General features: G+C 56.8%; 2 protein-coding genes across 2 annotated transcripts in view; both read right to left on the bottom strand.

Annotated features, from left to right (window-relative positions):
- Positions 1-12512, bottom strand: part of LOC133278197 (uncharacterized) — a 36447-nt gene that overhangs the window by 13141 nt on the left and 10794 nt on the right. Inside the window, exons 2-5 of the mRNA XM_061470726.1 lie at positions 9472-9576; positions 8902-9079; positions 8419-8540; positions 7935-8084 (exon numbers count right to left, since the gene is read on the bottom strand). Of these exons, the coding sequence (XP_061326710.1) occupies positions 7935-8084; positions 8419-8540; positions 8902-9079; positions 9472-9576 (555 nt within the window). The remainder of the gene's footprint in view (positions 1-7934; positions 8085-8418; positions 8541-8901; positions 9080-9471; positions 9577-12512) is intronic.
- Positions 4334-6211, bottom strand: LOC133277747 (maestro heat-like repeat family member 5). The gene is made up of 5 exons (XM_061469847.1): positions 6043-6211; positions 5608-5763; positions 5233-5334; positions 4750-4852; positions 4334-4416 (listed from the first exon to the last, which is right to left on the bottom strand). The coding sequence occupies exons 1-5, from the start codon at positions 6175-6177 to the stop codon at positions 4349-4351; spliced, it is 564 nt and encodes a 187-aa protein (XP_061325831.1). The 5' UTR covers positions 6178-6211; the 3' UTR covers positions 4334-4348.

The raw sequence follows: 12512 nt of genomic DNA, 5'->3' as shown, positions 1-12512 counted from the left end.
ATGCCCGGGGTGGGGGGTAACTGGGAGTTACCCGGAAGGACACGGGCTTCCGGGTGGAACTCGTTTTCTTGGCCGGTGGTATCGTATTCTCTTCCCTTGTTATTTTCCCTTATCATTGTTTTAGCTGATAGTAGCGGTGGTGATTTGTTGCTGGACTGTTCTTGTCTCAACACGTAGGAGTTGCACTCTCTCGATCCTCCTCCCCGTTCCTCCGGGAGCGGGGAAGGGGAGAGCCCCGGTGCAGGGGCGGGGGGGGGGAGACGGACACGGACCTTGATTGTTGTCAGCTCGGCACCACTCACTGGGAGTGAGTGAACAAGTTACCTGACTGGGTTTAAACCACGACACTTTACCAAGGGGAAGTCATGTTTGACCAACCGTATATGAGCAAGTAACTAGGTGGGCGGATGATGGTAGAGAAGTAGACGTGGTTTTTCTTGATTTCAGTAAGGCATTTGATACTGTCTCCCACAGCATCCTCATAGATAAGCTAAGGAAGTGTGGGCTTGATGATCAGGTAGTGAGGTGGATCAAGAACTGGTTGGAAGGAAGAAGGCAGAGAGTTATGGTCAATGGGGCAGAATCTAGCTGGAGGTCTGTGACTAATGGAGTCCCTCAGGGGTCGGTGCTGGGACCAGTGCTGTTTAATATTTTCATCAACGACCTGGATGAGGGAACTGAATGTACCCTCAGCAAGTTTGCTGATGATACTAAACTGGGAGGAGTGGCTGACACACCAGAGGGCTGTCTCGCCATTCAGCGAGACCTGGACAGGCTGGAGAGTTGGGCGGAGAGGAACTTGATGAAATTCAACAAGGGCAAGTGTAGAGTCTTGCATCTGGGGAAGAACAACCCCATGTACCAGTACAGGTTGGGGGCTGACCTGCTGGACAGTAGTGAAGGGGAAAGGGACCTGGGGGTCCTGGTGGATAGGAGGATGACTATGAGCCAACAATGTGCCCTTGTGGCCAAGAAGGCCAATGGCATCCTAGGGTGCATTAGAAAGGCTGTGGTTAGTAGGTCAAGAGAGGCACTCCTCCCCCTCTACTCTGCCTTGGTGAGGCCGCATGTGGAATATTGTGTCCAGTTCTGGGCCCCACAGTTCAAGAAGGACAGGGAATTGCTTGAAAGAGTCCAGCGCAGAGCTACAAAGATGATTAAGGGAATGGAACATCTCTCTTATGAGGAGAGGCTGAGGGAGCTGGGACTCCTTAGCTTGGAGGAGACTGAGGGGTGACCTCATCAGTGTTTGCAGATATGTAAAGGGTGAGTGTCAGGATGATGGAGCTAGGTTTTTTCAGTGATGTCCAGTGGTGGGACAAGGGGCAATGGGTGTAAACTGGAGCATAGGAGGTTCCATGTGAACATCAGGAAAACTTTCTTTACTGTGAGAGTGACAGATCACTGGAACAGGTCGCACAGGGTGGGTTGTGGGGTCTCCTACGCTGGAGATACTCAAGGCCCGCCTGGACAAGTTCCTGTGTGATGTACTCTAGGTTACCCTGCTCTTGCAGGAGGGTTGGACTAGATGATCTTTTGAGGTCCCTTCCAACCCTTAGGATTCTGTGATTCTGTGTCTGAATGAACAGGGAGTGAGAGATCTGCTTTCCAAGTCAAACTCTTCACAAAGCAGATAGTCTGAGACCCATAGAAAATATTTACCCCAGCAACACAGATCTCCTTTGCCTGCACGGTGGCACATCCATTGACTGGTTGTCTTCTATCCCTTCAGAAGAAGCAGGATTCCCCGTGGGTTTTTCACCCCGTGAAACAAGCACTGTCTCACATTCCATCCCTTTTCAGAGCAATGGTACCCCAATTTTGCCCAAAAGCGTTGAAAATTGCAGTCCTGTGACCAGGCTCAGCACTACACAAATGGAACAAAGCACCTGAGTGTCTGCCACCTCTAGAAAAACACACGAGTAGTTTTCTCTGAACTGGGCCGCACTACAACAAGCTCAGCTCGCACACCACGGAGATAACAGGCTCCAGCTGAAGCCAAGAACTTCCCAGCTCATGCAGCAGCACTTCACTTACCTGCACAAGGAGGATTTAAATTCCTGAGTGGCCTAATCCCACTCCTGTCCTAAAACCACCCCAACCTTGTCATTAACATCACAGGAAACGTGAAAACACTGTGCACAAGCAGAGTGATTTGCCTGAAGTGACAGAGCAACCCAGGCTGACCCATTCCCTCACTAACAAACGGGAAGTAGAGCAGAACTCAGCTGAACAACACCAGAGCAATGAGGGCATTCAGTTACCCACAAACATAAGACAACCCAGACCCGTCATAAACGCTGAACTACAGTTGGCCTGTGCAACAACCCAGGTGGGCCTGCAGTGAAGTAGCGCATTTGACTGCACCAGTGGGTGCCTTTCCCCAGCAGTTATTCACTTCCACACACAGATTTTTGGGCTCTTCTCAGACAAAGCACTTGCATGCTCAGTTGCCTTCTTTTGGGGTTTGGAGGTGGAGAACTGAATGACAATTCAAATGCTGATCCCAAAAGCAACTGCAGAATAGATGTAAAACCTGTGCAGCCATAAGGGCACCAAGCAAGTTGTCCTGGGTTCAGCATTAGCAGTCATTTTTCTCCTTCTTTGTAGCTGGGAACAGATCTGATAACAATGATGTTTTGGTTTGGCCAAGGACTTTGTGAGCCTCATGCTCTGCCAGGGAGGAGGGGAAGCCGGGAGGAAGCAGAGGCAGGACACCTGACCCAAACTGACCAAAGAGGTATTCCATACCACAGCACGTCATGCCCAGGATGTAACTGATGGTTACCCGGAGGGGCTAAGACTGCAGGGTTGGAGGAGGCATCGGTCGGTGCTTGGTTGGGCTGGGGGGGCGAGCTGGCAGTCGGCTGGCGGTGAGGTGCTGTATTCTCTTCCCTTGTTCTTTCCTTTATCATTGTTATTATTGGTGGTGGCAGTGGTGGTTTGTGTTCTACCTTAGTTGCTAGACCGTTCTTGTCTCAACCCGTGGGAGTTGCATTCTTTTCGATTCTCGTCTCCGTCCCTCCGGGAGTAGGGGGAGGGTGGGAAGGGAGGGAGGGAGTGAACGAGTTGCCTGACTGGGTTTAAACCACGACACAAGTATAGAAGAAGATCCAGGTATCCACGGCAAAACGGTTGCTAACGGCGGCCCGGCCGCAGACACGGTCCGTCCTCAGAGAACCTGTCCCACTGCTACTGCCTCGGGTGAGCACCAGGGGAGGACCAGATTGGATACTCCTTCCGCTAAAGGCGGCGCTGACCATTGTGTCCCCGCAGAGCCCCGCCACAGACCTGCCGGTACCCGCTGCCACTGGACCGGTGCCCTGGGATGATTTTCCTGCCGGTACTATCAGGTGCCCAGGGGCTTGCCATGGGCCCGCCACCCAGACCCGCTCTGCTGCAAAACAGGAACCTATTCTCTCCTTCCCACTCTGCCTTGCCCAGTCGGCTCAGGGGAAAGGTTTCTTCCAGGTTGTATCAGGAGGGAAGAGTTTGCTTTGGCTGTGGGGACCTCAGAACAACTGGGTTCTGAGAGGTCCTGAGAGGAGAGGGAAGGAGGTAGCAAAGAATAGTGCCGGACTTGTGGTGAGCATCCAGCTTCTGCAGCAAAACAGTGCCTGGGATGCTGTGGGAAGCAGCTGTAAGAGCTGAAGGAGGGACAGGACGGGCTGCCTCGTATGTGAGCAGTGCTCTTGGCTGGAGCAGGGCAGCCAAAGCACCGCTGCACAGGGGGCACCCCGTGTCCAGCCTCGGGATTCTCCTCACCAAACACTCCCCAGTTTGCAACCATGGCCAGGTGGGTACGTGGAGCCAGGACGCAACCGCTGCCCAGCGGCTGCTGCGTGGCCTTCCATGCTGCTTGCGAAGGACACCATGGCCTTGGAATTGTGGTTGGAGCTTTAATCAAAAAGTCACATTTTCTTAAGCAGGGCTTAACTGCTGCCTGGCTTTTCAGAGTCAGGAGCACAACGCCTACAGGGTCCGCTTCCATCTTTTCTGCATCCATATACAGGTCAGGATGCATAATGTCTGTTGTACCAGGGATGAGACCTGACATTCCTCTTCTCCTGTCAAAAGATGGAGTGCTGCAACAGACGGAAAAAGAGCAGAGCTGAAACCCACTGATCTCACTGAAGAGACCCACGGGCATCTCTTCCAGACCATGCCAGCCCCAACCATCCCTTTCCCTGGTCAGGAGGCGCAGGCAGACAAATGGATCACCTGGAAGCTGCTGCTCAGGATTACAGCAAATGCCCCCAAGATGTTCCCTGGAGCAGGACAGCAGGACAGCACGCTGCCCAGGCTCTGTCCCCTGTCCCCGCCAGCCCCATCACACACAGCACTGCCCCTACTCACCCTTGAAGATCTCCTGCAGCGTGTCCTTGCTGCTGTCATTCAGGTACCGCGCAGCCAGTCCTGTGCAGAGAGCTCGGTCAGACCTGCTGCCGCCCAGCACACTCCTAGTATCGTGGCCCCGGCTCTGAAGGTTGGGCTGAACCCCTTCCCTCCCCTCAGCGGGGTGACCCCAGGGAAGGACAGGACCCGAGGGGAGGTGCCACTGAGCAAGGTGCCACTGAGCCCTGCTGCCAGGGCAGGGGTAGGAGGGGGAAGCACAGAGCCCCTGGCTGCACAGGACCTGTACAGGGCAGCTGGGGCTCTGGCAGCCACACGGCTGCTCCTCGCTGCCAGTGCAGCAGATGGGACTGGGGCCAGGCTGCCATAAGGGGGACTCCAGGGACTGCAGCTCACCGATGAACCTCACGGCTGCCATTCGCACGGTGACCTGAGCGTGCTGCAGATAAGGCATGCTTTGACGCACATATTCTTCAGCCCTGCTCCGCTTGTGCTCCAGCTGGAGAGAGCAAAAGGGCGCAGGGATGATACACACCCTCCCCAGTTACCTGGGACAGTCCCCCTTCCCAGCACCCCACACACCCCCCTTCATCCTCAGGACATTTGCATCTCCCAGCAAGGAGCCCTGTGGGGCTGAGGTTCAGAGACAGCTACATGCAAAGCAGGGTCTGGAGGTCCCGAGAGCCCTCTGTGCCGCTGCAAGGGCCCAGATGGGTCTCCTGCAACATCCTGAGGGTGGAGAGGTGAGCCCTTGGGAGCTCTGCCTGAGGGCAGGGAAGGAGGATGCAGCACCAGGCTGCAGGCTCTGGGCTGAAGCACTGCAGGCGAGGCACCACTGCACAGGGGGCACCCCATGTACAGCCTGGGACTTATCCTCACCAAGCGCTCCACAGTTCTCCATCTCTCCAGTGCCTGCACGTGGTGACTGAGCCATTTCCATTTGAGCACCTTTGCAGCTACACAGAAGGCTTCGTGAGAGGCCTGCAGAGGAGGACAACGATTGGGGAGATTGTGGACAGGGCTTGCGGCCCAAAGCCCTGGCCCCCAGCACCTGCAGGGACAGCTGGGTAGTCCCTGGGGACTCTGCTCTTCAGGCCTTGGTGGCCATGAGCTGCTGCTGAGCCCTGCTGGACCACATAGGGCAGGCGTGGCAAATGTCCCTGCCAGCTTCTCCTGCCCTCCCTGCTGCCCAGGCAACCCCCGCGGGCTCAGCATGCCCTTCCCCACACCACTGCTCAGGTTTGCAATCTGTACCTTGGCCACACTCTCAGTCTCATCACTCATGTGCAACACGAGTGGGACCAGGCTCCCCTGCACGTTCTTCCGCATCTGCCGCTGGTGCTTCCAATCCGCCATCTGTATTACTTCTTTGAATAGGCAGATGGAGAGCTCTCGCACCTGGCTGGACACCTGGTGAGGAGGAGGAGGACAGAAGGGCGTCAGTAGCAGCAGCTCCCTGAGCAAGGGCGTCAGCGTGGCTGAGGGGAGGGGTTTCAGGTCTCCCAGAGCCATCAGCAAGTCAGGGAGAAGCTGAGCTGGGCTGCAGAGCCCAGAAGGCATCCCCGTGAGAGCGCAGGGGCATGAGGAGGGGCACAGCCCCATGGAAGTGCTGCCACCAGGCTCTGCTAACAGGCACTTGTCCTTGCAAAGGGCCCATCAGTGAGGATCAGGCTTCCATAGCAGCCTTACATCATCAAACAGTTGCGGGAGATTCTCGGCCAGCTGCAGAGCAGTGGAGCTGTCCTTCTTCTTCAAATGACCCATCACATTTCTGAAAATGAGCAGCATCTTCTTTCTGTTCTTACTGTGGGCTGTCTGCAGCATGTATATCAAATCTGGCAGCAGGACCAGTATTTTCTTTGCCTGTACAAAGCACAGAATTCCTTGTATGTTAAGTGGCGAAGGACCACCCAGGCCAAAATGTTCTGGCATTTAAGCACCAGACTCCTGCCTGACTGACTGGGCAGTGGCACAGGAATCCCTGCAGCAGCCTCCTGGCAGGCCATCCCCATGGTGCACTGAGGGGATCGGGGCCTGTGACTGGACGTTGAGGGCATTTGGTGCCGTGACCCCAGCTCCCGATTCCCAGCCCTGGTCAAGCCGCCGCGTTACCCACTGCCCAGCCCCAGGAGGCCAACACGGCTTCCCTTGCCTATGCCCTGCTCACCGTGTCAGGTGACTGTGACAACGTGATGAGGCCTGTGAGCGTCAGCGAGAACAGCACCACATTTTGACACCACGGGAACTTCTCCCTGTTGTACACCCCAGCGAATTCCTCTGGTGTCACATCGCTGCAGGCCAGGAGCTGAAACAAAGATGGCAGTGAGGGACCGGCCGAGCCTGCAGGGCTCCCGGCACTGTGCAGCTCCTGGGTCCCGCTGGCAGCTCAGGACAAGGGCACCGGGGACAGAGAGCCCGTGCTGGGGGACACCAGCCGCACACCACACGCTTGTCTGTGCCGGCTCTGCTGGTGTAAGCAGAGCACTGACAGGGACTTTGTGCACCCGCACCCAAGCAGCGTGGCATGGCCCTGTGTGGCTGGCACAGGGGAACCTGGCGCTGGGCTGGCCCTAACGGGCTGCATCCCTGTTTCCCAGAGGAGGTGACTGTTTGGGGGCAGATGGCAGGGAAGAGGGCTGTGCCTGTGTTTCTGGAGAGGCAGGCACAGCCCTGAGTATGAGCAAGGACTGGTCTGGTTACTCACAGCCAAGAGCCGGATACAGAACTTCACTCTGCAGAATCTGCTTCCGATACGTAACTGCAGGTGCTGGAGGTTCCTTCTCAGCTCCCTCAAGACCTTCACCAAGATGAGGGGCTGGGACAGCAGCGCTTCCCACATGGCCTGAGCAACTTTGCTGAAAGAGAACACTGTCAGCAGGGCTGCCTTGGCCACCACACGGTGCCTGGGCCAGCCCTGCAGCAGCCAGGCTGTGCTGCAGCCCTGGCCCTTCCTGACCCCTCACTGGGAGTGCCCAGGTCCCAGATGGGGCAGGCAGGAGGGGGCTGAAACTGTTCCCTGTGGGGCAGGGAGAAAACTCGTGGCAGGCCTCGGGTCTGGCTTGGACAGCTTTGGCTACTGCAGGCCTGGCCAACCCAGCAGGGCAGGAGAGAGTGATGGGGTACAGGGCCCAGCTCCTCAGGGGTGTCCTGCAGTTTTCTGTGGGCCTCCACGTCCCTCTCCCCACATGGAACAAACCCACGAGGGCTGTGGGGATCAGTACCTGTTACATGCTGGAGAGATATCTATAAGGCTCAAGATCATCTCCCTGGGCTTCTGCTCTGCCATGCTTAGAAATAGCGACTTCAGGCTGCACCGGGCTGATGCTGCGCTGATGTGCTGCAAGTTGTTATAGATGCAGCGCGTGATGATCCACACCTGGAGAGCACACGGGTGAGGGTGGTGCTGCCACCAGACTGCAGCCATTTCCTCAGCTGCTGCTGAAACAGCTGCCCTTCCCATCCTACTCTACTGGCATGAAATGGCTTCAAGGTGCCTGAAGCACCCGGGTGAGGGGAGATGGGATGTAGGGAGGAACAGTGCCTGGAAGGACTGGAGGACAGGGCAGCCACAGGCTGCTTACCTCTGTCAGCCAGGAGGCAGGTTCTGTCATGGCCACGTTCAGGATGCTGATCAGCTCCTCCTTGTCACATACACATGGGTCTCTCATGGCCTGTATGGCCCTGAGGATGATGACTGTCTTATCAGCAGGGTGGAGGTATTCCCCAAATGCCTGCAGGAAGGAGGAAGGCGGGGAAGACGTGTTACACTGAGTGCCCTGATAGTGCTGCTCAGCTGGGCAGTGAGAGCAGCTCTGGCGAGAGGACCCACGGGAAAGCTGGCAGCAGGGGCTGCAGTCGTTGCGGAGGATAAGAAGAGAGGTCCCTAGGTGAGAGAGGAGGGACCCTGGAGTGCAGCCCTCTGAAGTCCCTGCTCCAGAACAGCAGCAACCCTCTGACCAGGGACAGTGAGGTCATGCCAAGCCCGCTGGTTCTGGATCCCTTTGCTTGCACCAGTCTCGTTCTGATGCCCCAGACAAGAGGCCCAGCAAGGAAGAAGCTCATTACCTTTGCCATGCTCCTCGTGCTGCACAGAGAAAGACAGGAGGGTTTCCCTGCTTCCCTCTTCCCTCCAGCCTGGGGATGCTCTGGATGATCATGACAATTGTCTGGTTGAGGTGACGTCATGCCTAAACATGAGGGGATCACGGAAGAGTCATTAGGACACAGCACTGATTACCATCAGTGACAGCTTTGGCTATGGGGACCATGGAACTGCTGGGTTCTGAGAGGCCCTGAGAAGAGTGGGAAGGAGAGCAGCAAAGAGCAGTGCCGGACTTGTGGTGAGCACTCGGCTTCTGCAGCAAAACAATAGCTGGGATGCTGCGGGAAGCAGCTGTGACGGGCAAAGGAGGTGAGGGAAGAGGGCAGGCTGCCCTGGACAGCCTCCAGCAAGCACAAAAAGAATCCACTACAATACTTGGGGAAACAAGCAGGACTATGAGGAGACGTCTGTGTGTGGAGGGATGAAGCCCACAGAGCTTCTCTTACATTTTTGGTGCTGGATGAATATGGAGAGGTGATGAAGAGCAACCAAAGCCTCCTGCTGGATCGCCCAGATCTTGCTAGTCCAGCAAACAATGAGACGTCCCAGCAGCTGTCCCAGCAAGCAGTCCTTGCTGATGTCATGGTGGGAAGAGCTGTGGTCGTGTCCAAGCAAGCTCCAGACCTGGGCAAGGGAGGCAGGACAGGTAGAAGGGCTGAGGGGCAGCAGCGCAACAAAAGCTCCGAACCTGAGACTGCCCCAGGGAAGGATCCTGGAGGGTCGGAGTTGTGCAGGGCCCTCCCAGAGCAGCGAGCTGGGCAGCCGGGCAGGGAGAGCTGCCAGGCCTGGCCTCCCGCCATGCTCCTTGGGCAGTGCTGACCTGCACAGGACTGGGGGCCAAGATGGCTGCTGGCAGAAAGGGCACTGGGGAGGAAAAAACATGGGAAAAAGAGAAGCCGAGACCCTTGCCCAGGGCAGAGCCGTGCTGAATGCCTCAGGCATTTGAGCCGCAGGCTGCTGCCCACGGTGGGCAGGGAATGGGAGACAGCCTGGCTGGAGGGTGCCTGCCTCCCTACCTGCACTGAGGAAGAGCTGGCCATCAAATCGGCCAGCTTTGCGATCCTTGCCACGGCCCGTTCACACACAGCTGGGTGCTTGATGTTGATGAAGGGCAGCAGCATCTGGAAGGAGAGAAAGTGCTGCTGTGCCCTGGGAGCTGGTGCCCGTGCCAGCAGCAGCAGCAGCAGCACTGCTCAAGTCCTGGCTGGACTCATGAAGTCCTTGTGGCCCTGAAGGGAGGCAGATGCCACCCCAGGGTAGAGTCTGCTTCTTTCTGTGCCCTCCCCGTGAGCACAGGCCTGTGTTCCCTCTCTGTGAAGGCTGGGCTTTTGGGCAGCACCCTCCCGGGGGGCGGTGATCCTGCAATGGGGGAATGGACGTACGGCTCCCTGAGAAGTCAGGAGCGCCGAACTTCAGAGCTGGGCTCCCTGTGCAGGACAGGCAGGTCCCAGTGGGTCTCTGCCCCGGTCAGACCTGGGCAGAAAAGCAGGAGGGACTGCGAGGCATGGGAAGAAGGGCAGCACCCGCAGCCACTGCTGCGGTGCCTGAGGAGAGGGGTCAGCGCCTGCAGAACACAAGCAGGATGGGACCTGGCGGCTGCCAGCACCCAGTGCCAGCAGACCCAGGCCCAGGCGGCAGGGCTGGCAGACACCCTCTGTCCCCAAGCCCAGCTCTGGCCCCCAGCGTGGCCCCGCTGCCAGGGCTGCTCAGCCCTGCAGCTCAGTGTCTGCCTGCGCACGCTGGTCCCTGCCCTCCCCCTGCACGGGCCCTGTGTGTCCTCACAGTGTGCCGGTGCCTGGCAACTTGCCCCCTTCCTCAGGCCGGCCGTGTGTCCCCTCACCTTGATGTTCTTCACCACCTGACACTGCACACAGAACTCCTTTAGTTCCTCTAAGCAGCCCTGGTCCCTGGGAGCTGTGCAGAGGCTGGAGACGGCCTGCAGGAATTTCACCTTCTGAGCCTCCTCCTGGGCAGCCGGGGGGCAGAGACACAAACAGGCAGCGTGAGAAGGGGGGCACGTGGCCAGCGGGACTGGAAGTGGGGCTGCAGTGCTGTGCAGGAGACCCGGGGGAGCAGCTCTGCCCAGCCAGCAGCCCCCAGCAGCCTGGCAGCAGAGCCAGTGGCCCCATCAGGAGACACGGGCACTGCTAGCCTGGAAACGGCTGCGGTTACCTTCTCTGAGCTCTGCAGGAAAGTCTGGATAAACCGCATGTGTGCAGCGCGTTCCTCTTCCATCCTTGCCGGACAAAAGGATAGGGGTGAGGAACGAGCAGGGTTGAAAGAAGTGTCTCGGCACTGCGGGGCTGCTGGGGCAGTGGGGAACAACGTGGGCTGCGCTCAGGGGTCTGCGCCAGTCTCTCGCTCCCGCTCTGTCCCGTCACCGTCCTGCCGGACACTGGCACGAAGGATGTGGCCTGCTGACTTTTATACAGTGCCCTGGGGTGTGACCAAGGGCACATCACAAAGGCACGTCACAAAGGGCACCGTGGTGGGTCACGGAGGGCACATCACTAAGGGCACTACAGTGGGTAACGGAGGGCGCGTCACTAAGAGCCTGTCACAAAGGGCACCACGGCAACCTGCCATTCAGAACATGAGAGGCAGGGCGATCCTGGGAGGGGAAAGAGGCCTGTTTCCCCCTGGTCATTTGCGTCCCCTTGGGGTGCCCTGAGCTCCACGTTTTGCTCATGTTAGATGGAGTCTTCTTATGGCAAGATACCCAGCACGTGTCCTAATGTTCAGAGCCAGACTAGTCAAGAGGACTCAAAAAGCCATGAGTAGAACCGTACGCGCACTGGAGACGGCATTAGATGACCGATGTTTTCTTGTCCAAGTCCTGCGTTTAAGAAGTTTAGGGGGTCAGGGATGGCGGGACGCAGAGAGGAACAGCACCTGGGCAGGCTCAAGGGCAGGGCAGCCACAGGCCGCTGAACTGGCGGGGCAATGTTCTAGTATGAATGAAGACCAGAAGGCCTCCCACCTTCCAAAGGTGCCACTAGCATGCTCAGCTCGCCCCTGAAATGCCTGTACGCCAATGCACGCAGCATGGGGAATAAACAGGAGGAGTTAGAAGTCTGTGTGCGGTCTAAAGGTTATGACCTGGTGGCAATTACAGAGACATGGTGGGAGAGCTCGCATGACTGGAATGTGGTTATGGATGGCTATGTCCTTTTTAGGAAAGATAGATCAGCAAAGCGAGATGGTGGAGTTGCTCTTTATGTGAAAGAGTTCTGTCCAGGGGCAGATGAGGACCAGGTGGAAAGTCTGTGGGTGCGAATTAAGGGACAGGCTGGTACGGGGGGCACAGTTGTGGGGGTCTATAACAGACCTCCTGATCAGGACGAAGGAGTTGACGAGGCTTTCTACAGGCAATTGAAAGCAGCCTCACGACTACATGCCTTGGTCCTTATGGGGGATTTTAACTGCCCCGATATTTGCTGGAAGACTTACGCAGCCAGTCGTTCACAGTCTAGGAGGTTCCTCCAGTGCATTGATGATAACTTCTTAATGCAAATGGTGGACGAACCAACTAGGAGAGGAGCGCTGCTGGATCTGGTACTCACCAACAAGGACGGTCTGGTTGAAGTAGTGACGGTCAATGGCAGCCTGGGCTGCAGTGACCATGAGATGGTGGAGTTTAGGATCTTGTGTGGGAGGAATAGAATACCTAGCAAGGCCACATTTCTGGATTTCCAAAGGGCAATCTTTGGCCTCTTCAATCAATTGCTAAGGGAAGTATGATGGCAAAGGGTACTAGGTGGTAAAGGGGCTCAAGATAGTTGGTCAGCATTCAAGAATCATTTCTTCAAAGCTCAGGATCAGAGTGTCCCAATGAGTAGGAAGTCAAGTAGGGGAGCCAGGAGACCAGCATGGTTAAACAAGGAACTGCTGGGCAAACTCGTACGGAAAAAGAGAATCTGTGGATTATGGAAGGAGGGGCTGGCTACTTGGGAGGAATATAGGACAGCTGTTAGAGGATGCAGGGAAGCAATTAGGACAGCTAAGGCCTCCTTGGAACTTAATCTGGCAAGTCGCGTCAAGGACAATAGAAAGGGCT

This window comes from Pezoporus flaviventris, unplaced genomic scaffold (assembly GCF_033815535.1).
Source record: "Pezoporus flaviventris isolate CSIRO_AGI_PZ_B2104156 unplaced genomic scaffold, CSIRO_AGI_Pfla_v1 ptg000063l, whole genome shotgun sequence".
Taxonomy (NCBI): domain Eukaryota; kingdom Metazoa; phylum Chordata; class Aves; order Psittaciformes; family Psittacidae; genus Pezoporus; species Pezoporus flaviventris.
The sequence above is the reverse complement of the archived record's forward strand: the minus strand, read 5'-3'. Positions and strand labels throughout refer to the sequence as shown.

Coding starts and splice junctions, on each gene's coding strand:
- LOC133277747 (XM_061469847.1), bottom strand. CDS start 6,177: ATGCTGCAGACAGCCCACAGTAAGAACAGAAAGAAGATGCTGCTCATT. Junction 5,335..5,607: donor AGACTGAGAGTGTGGCCAAG/GTACAGATTGCA, acceptor CCTCCTCTGCAG/GCCTCTCACGAAGCCTTCTG. Junction 4,853..5,232: donor GGAGAACTGTGGAGCGCTTG/GTGAGGATAAGT, acceptor TGCTCTCTCCAG/CTGGAGCACAAGCGGAGCAG.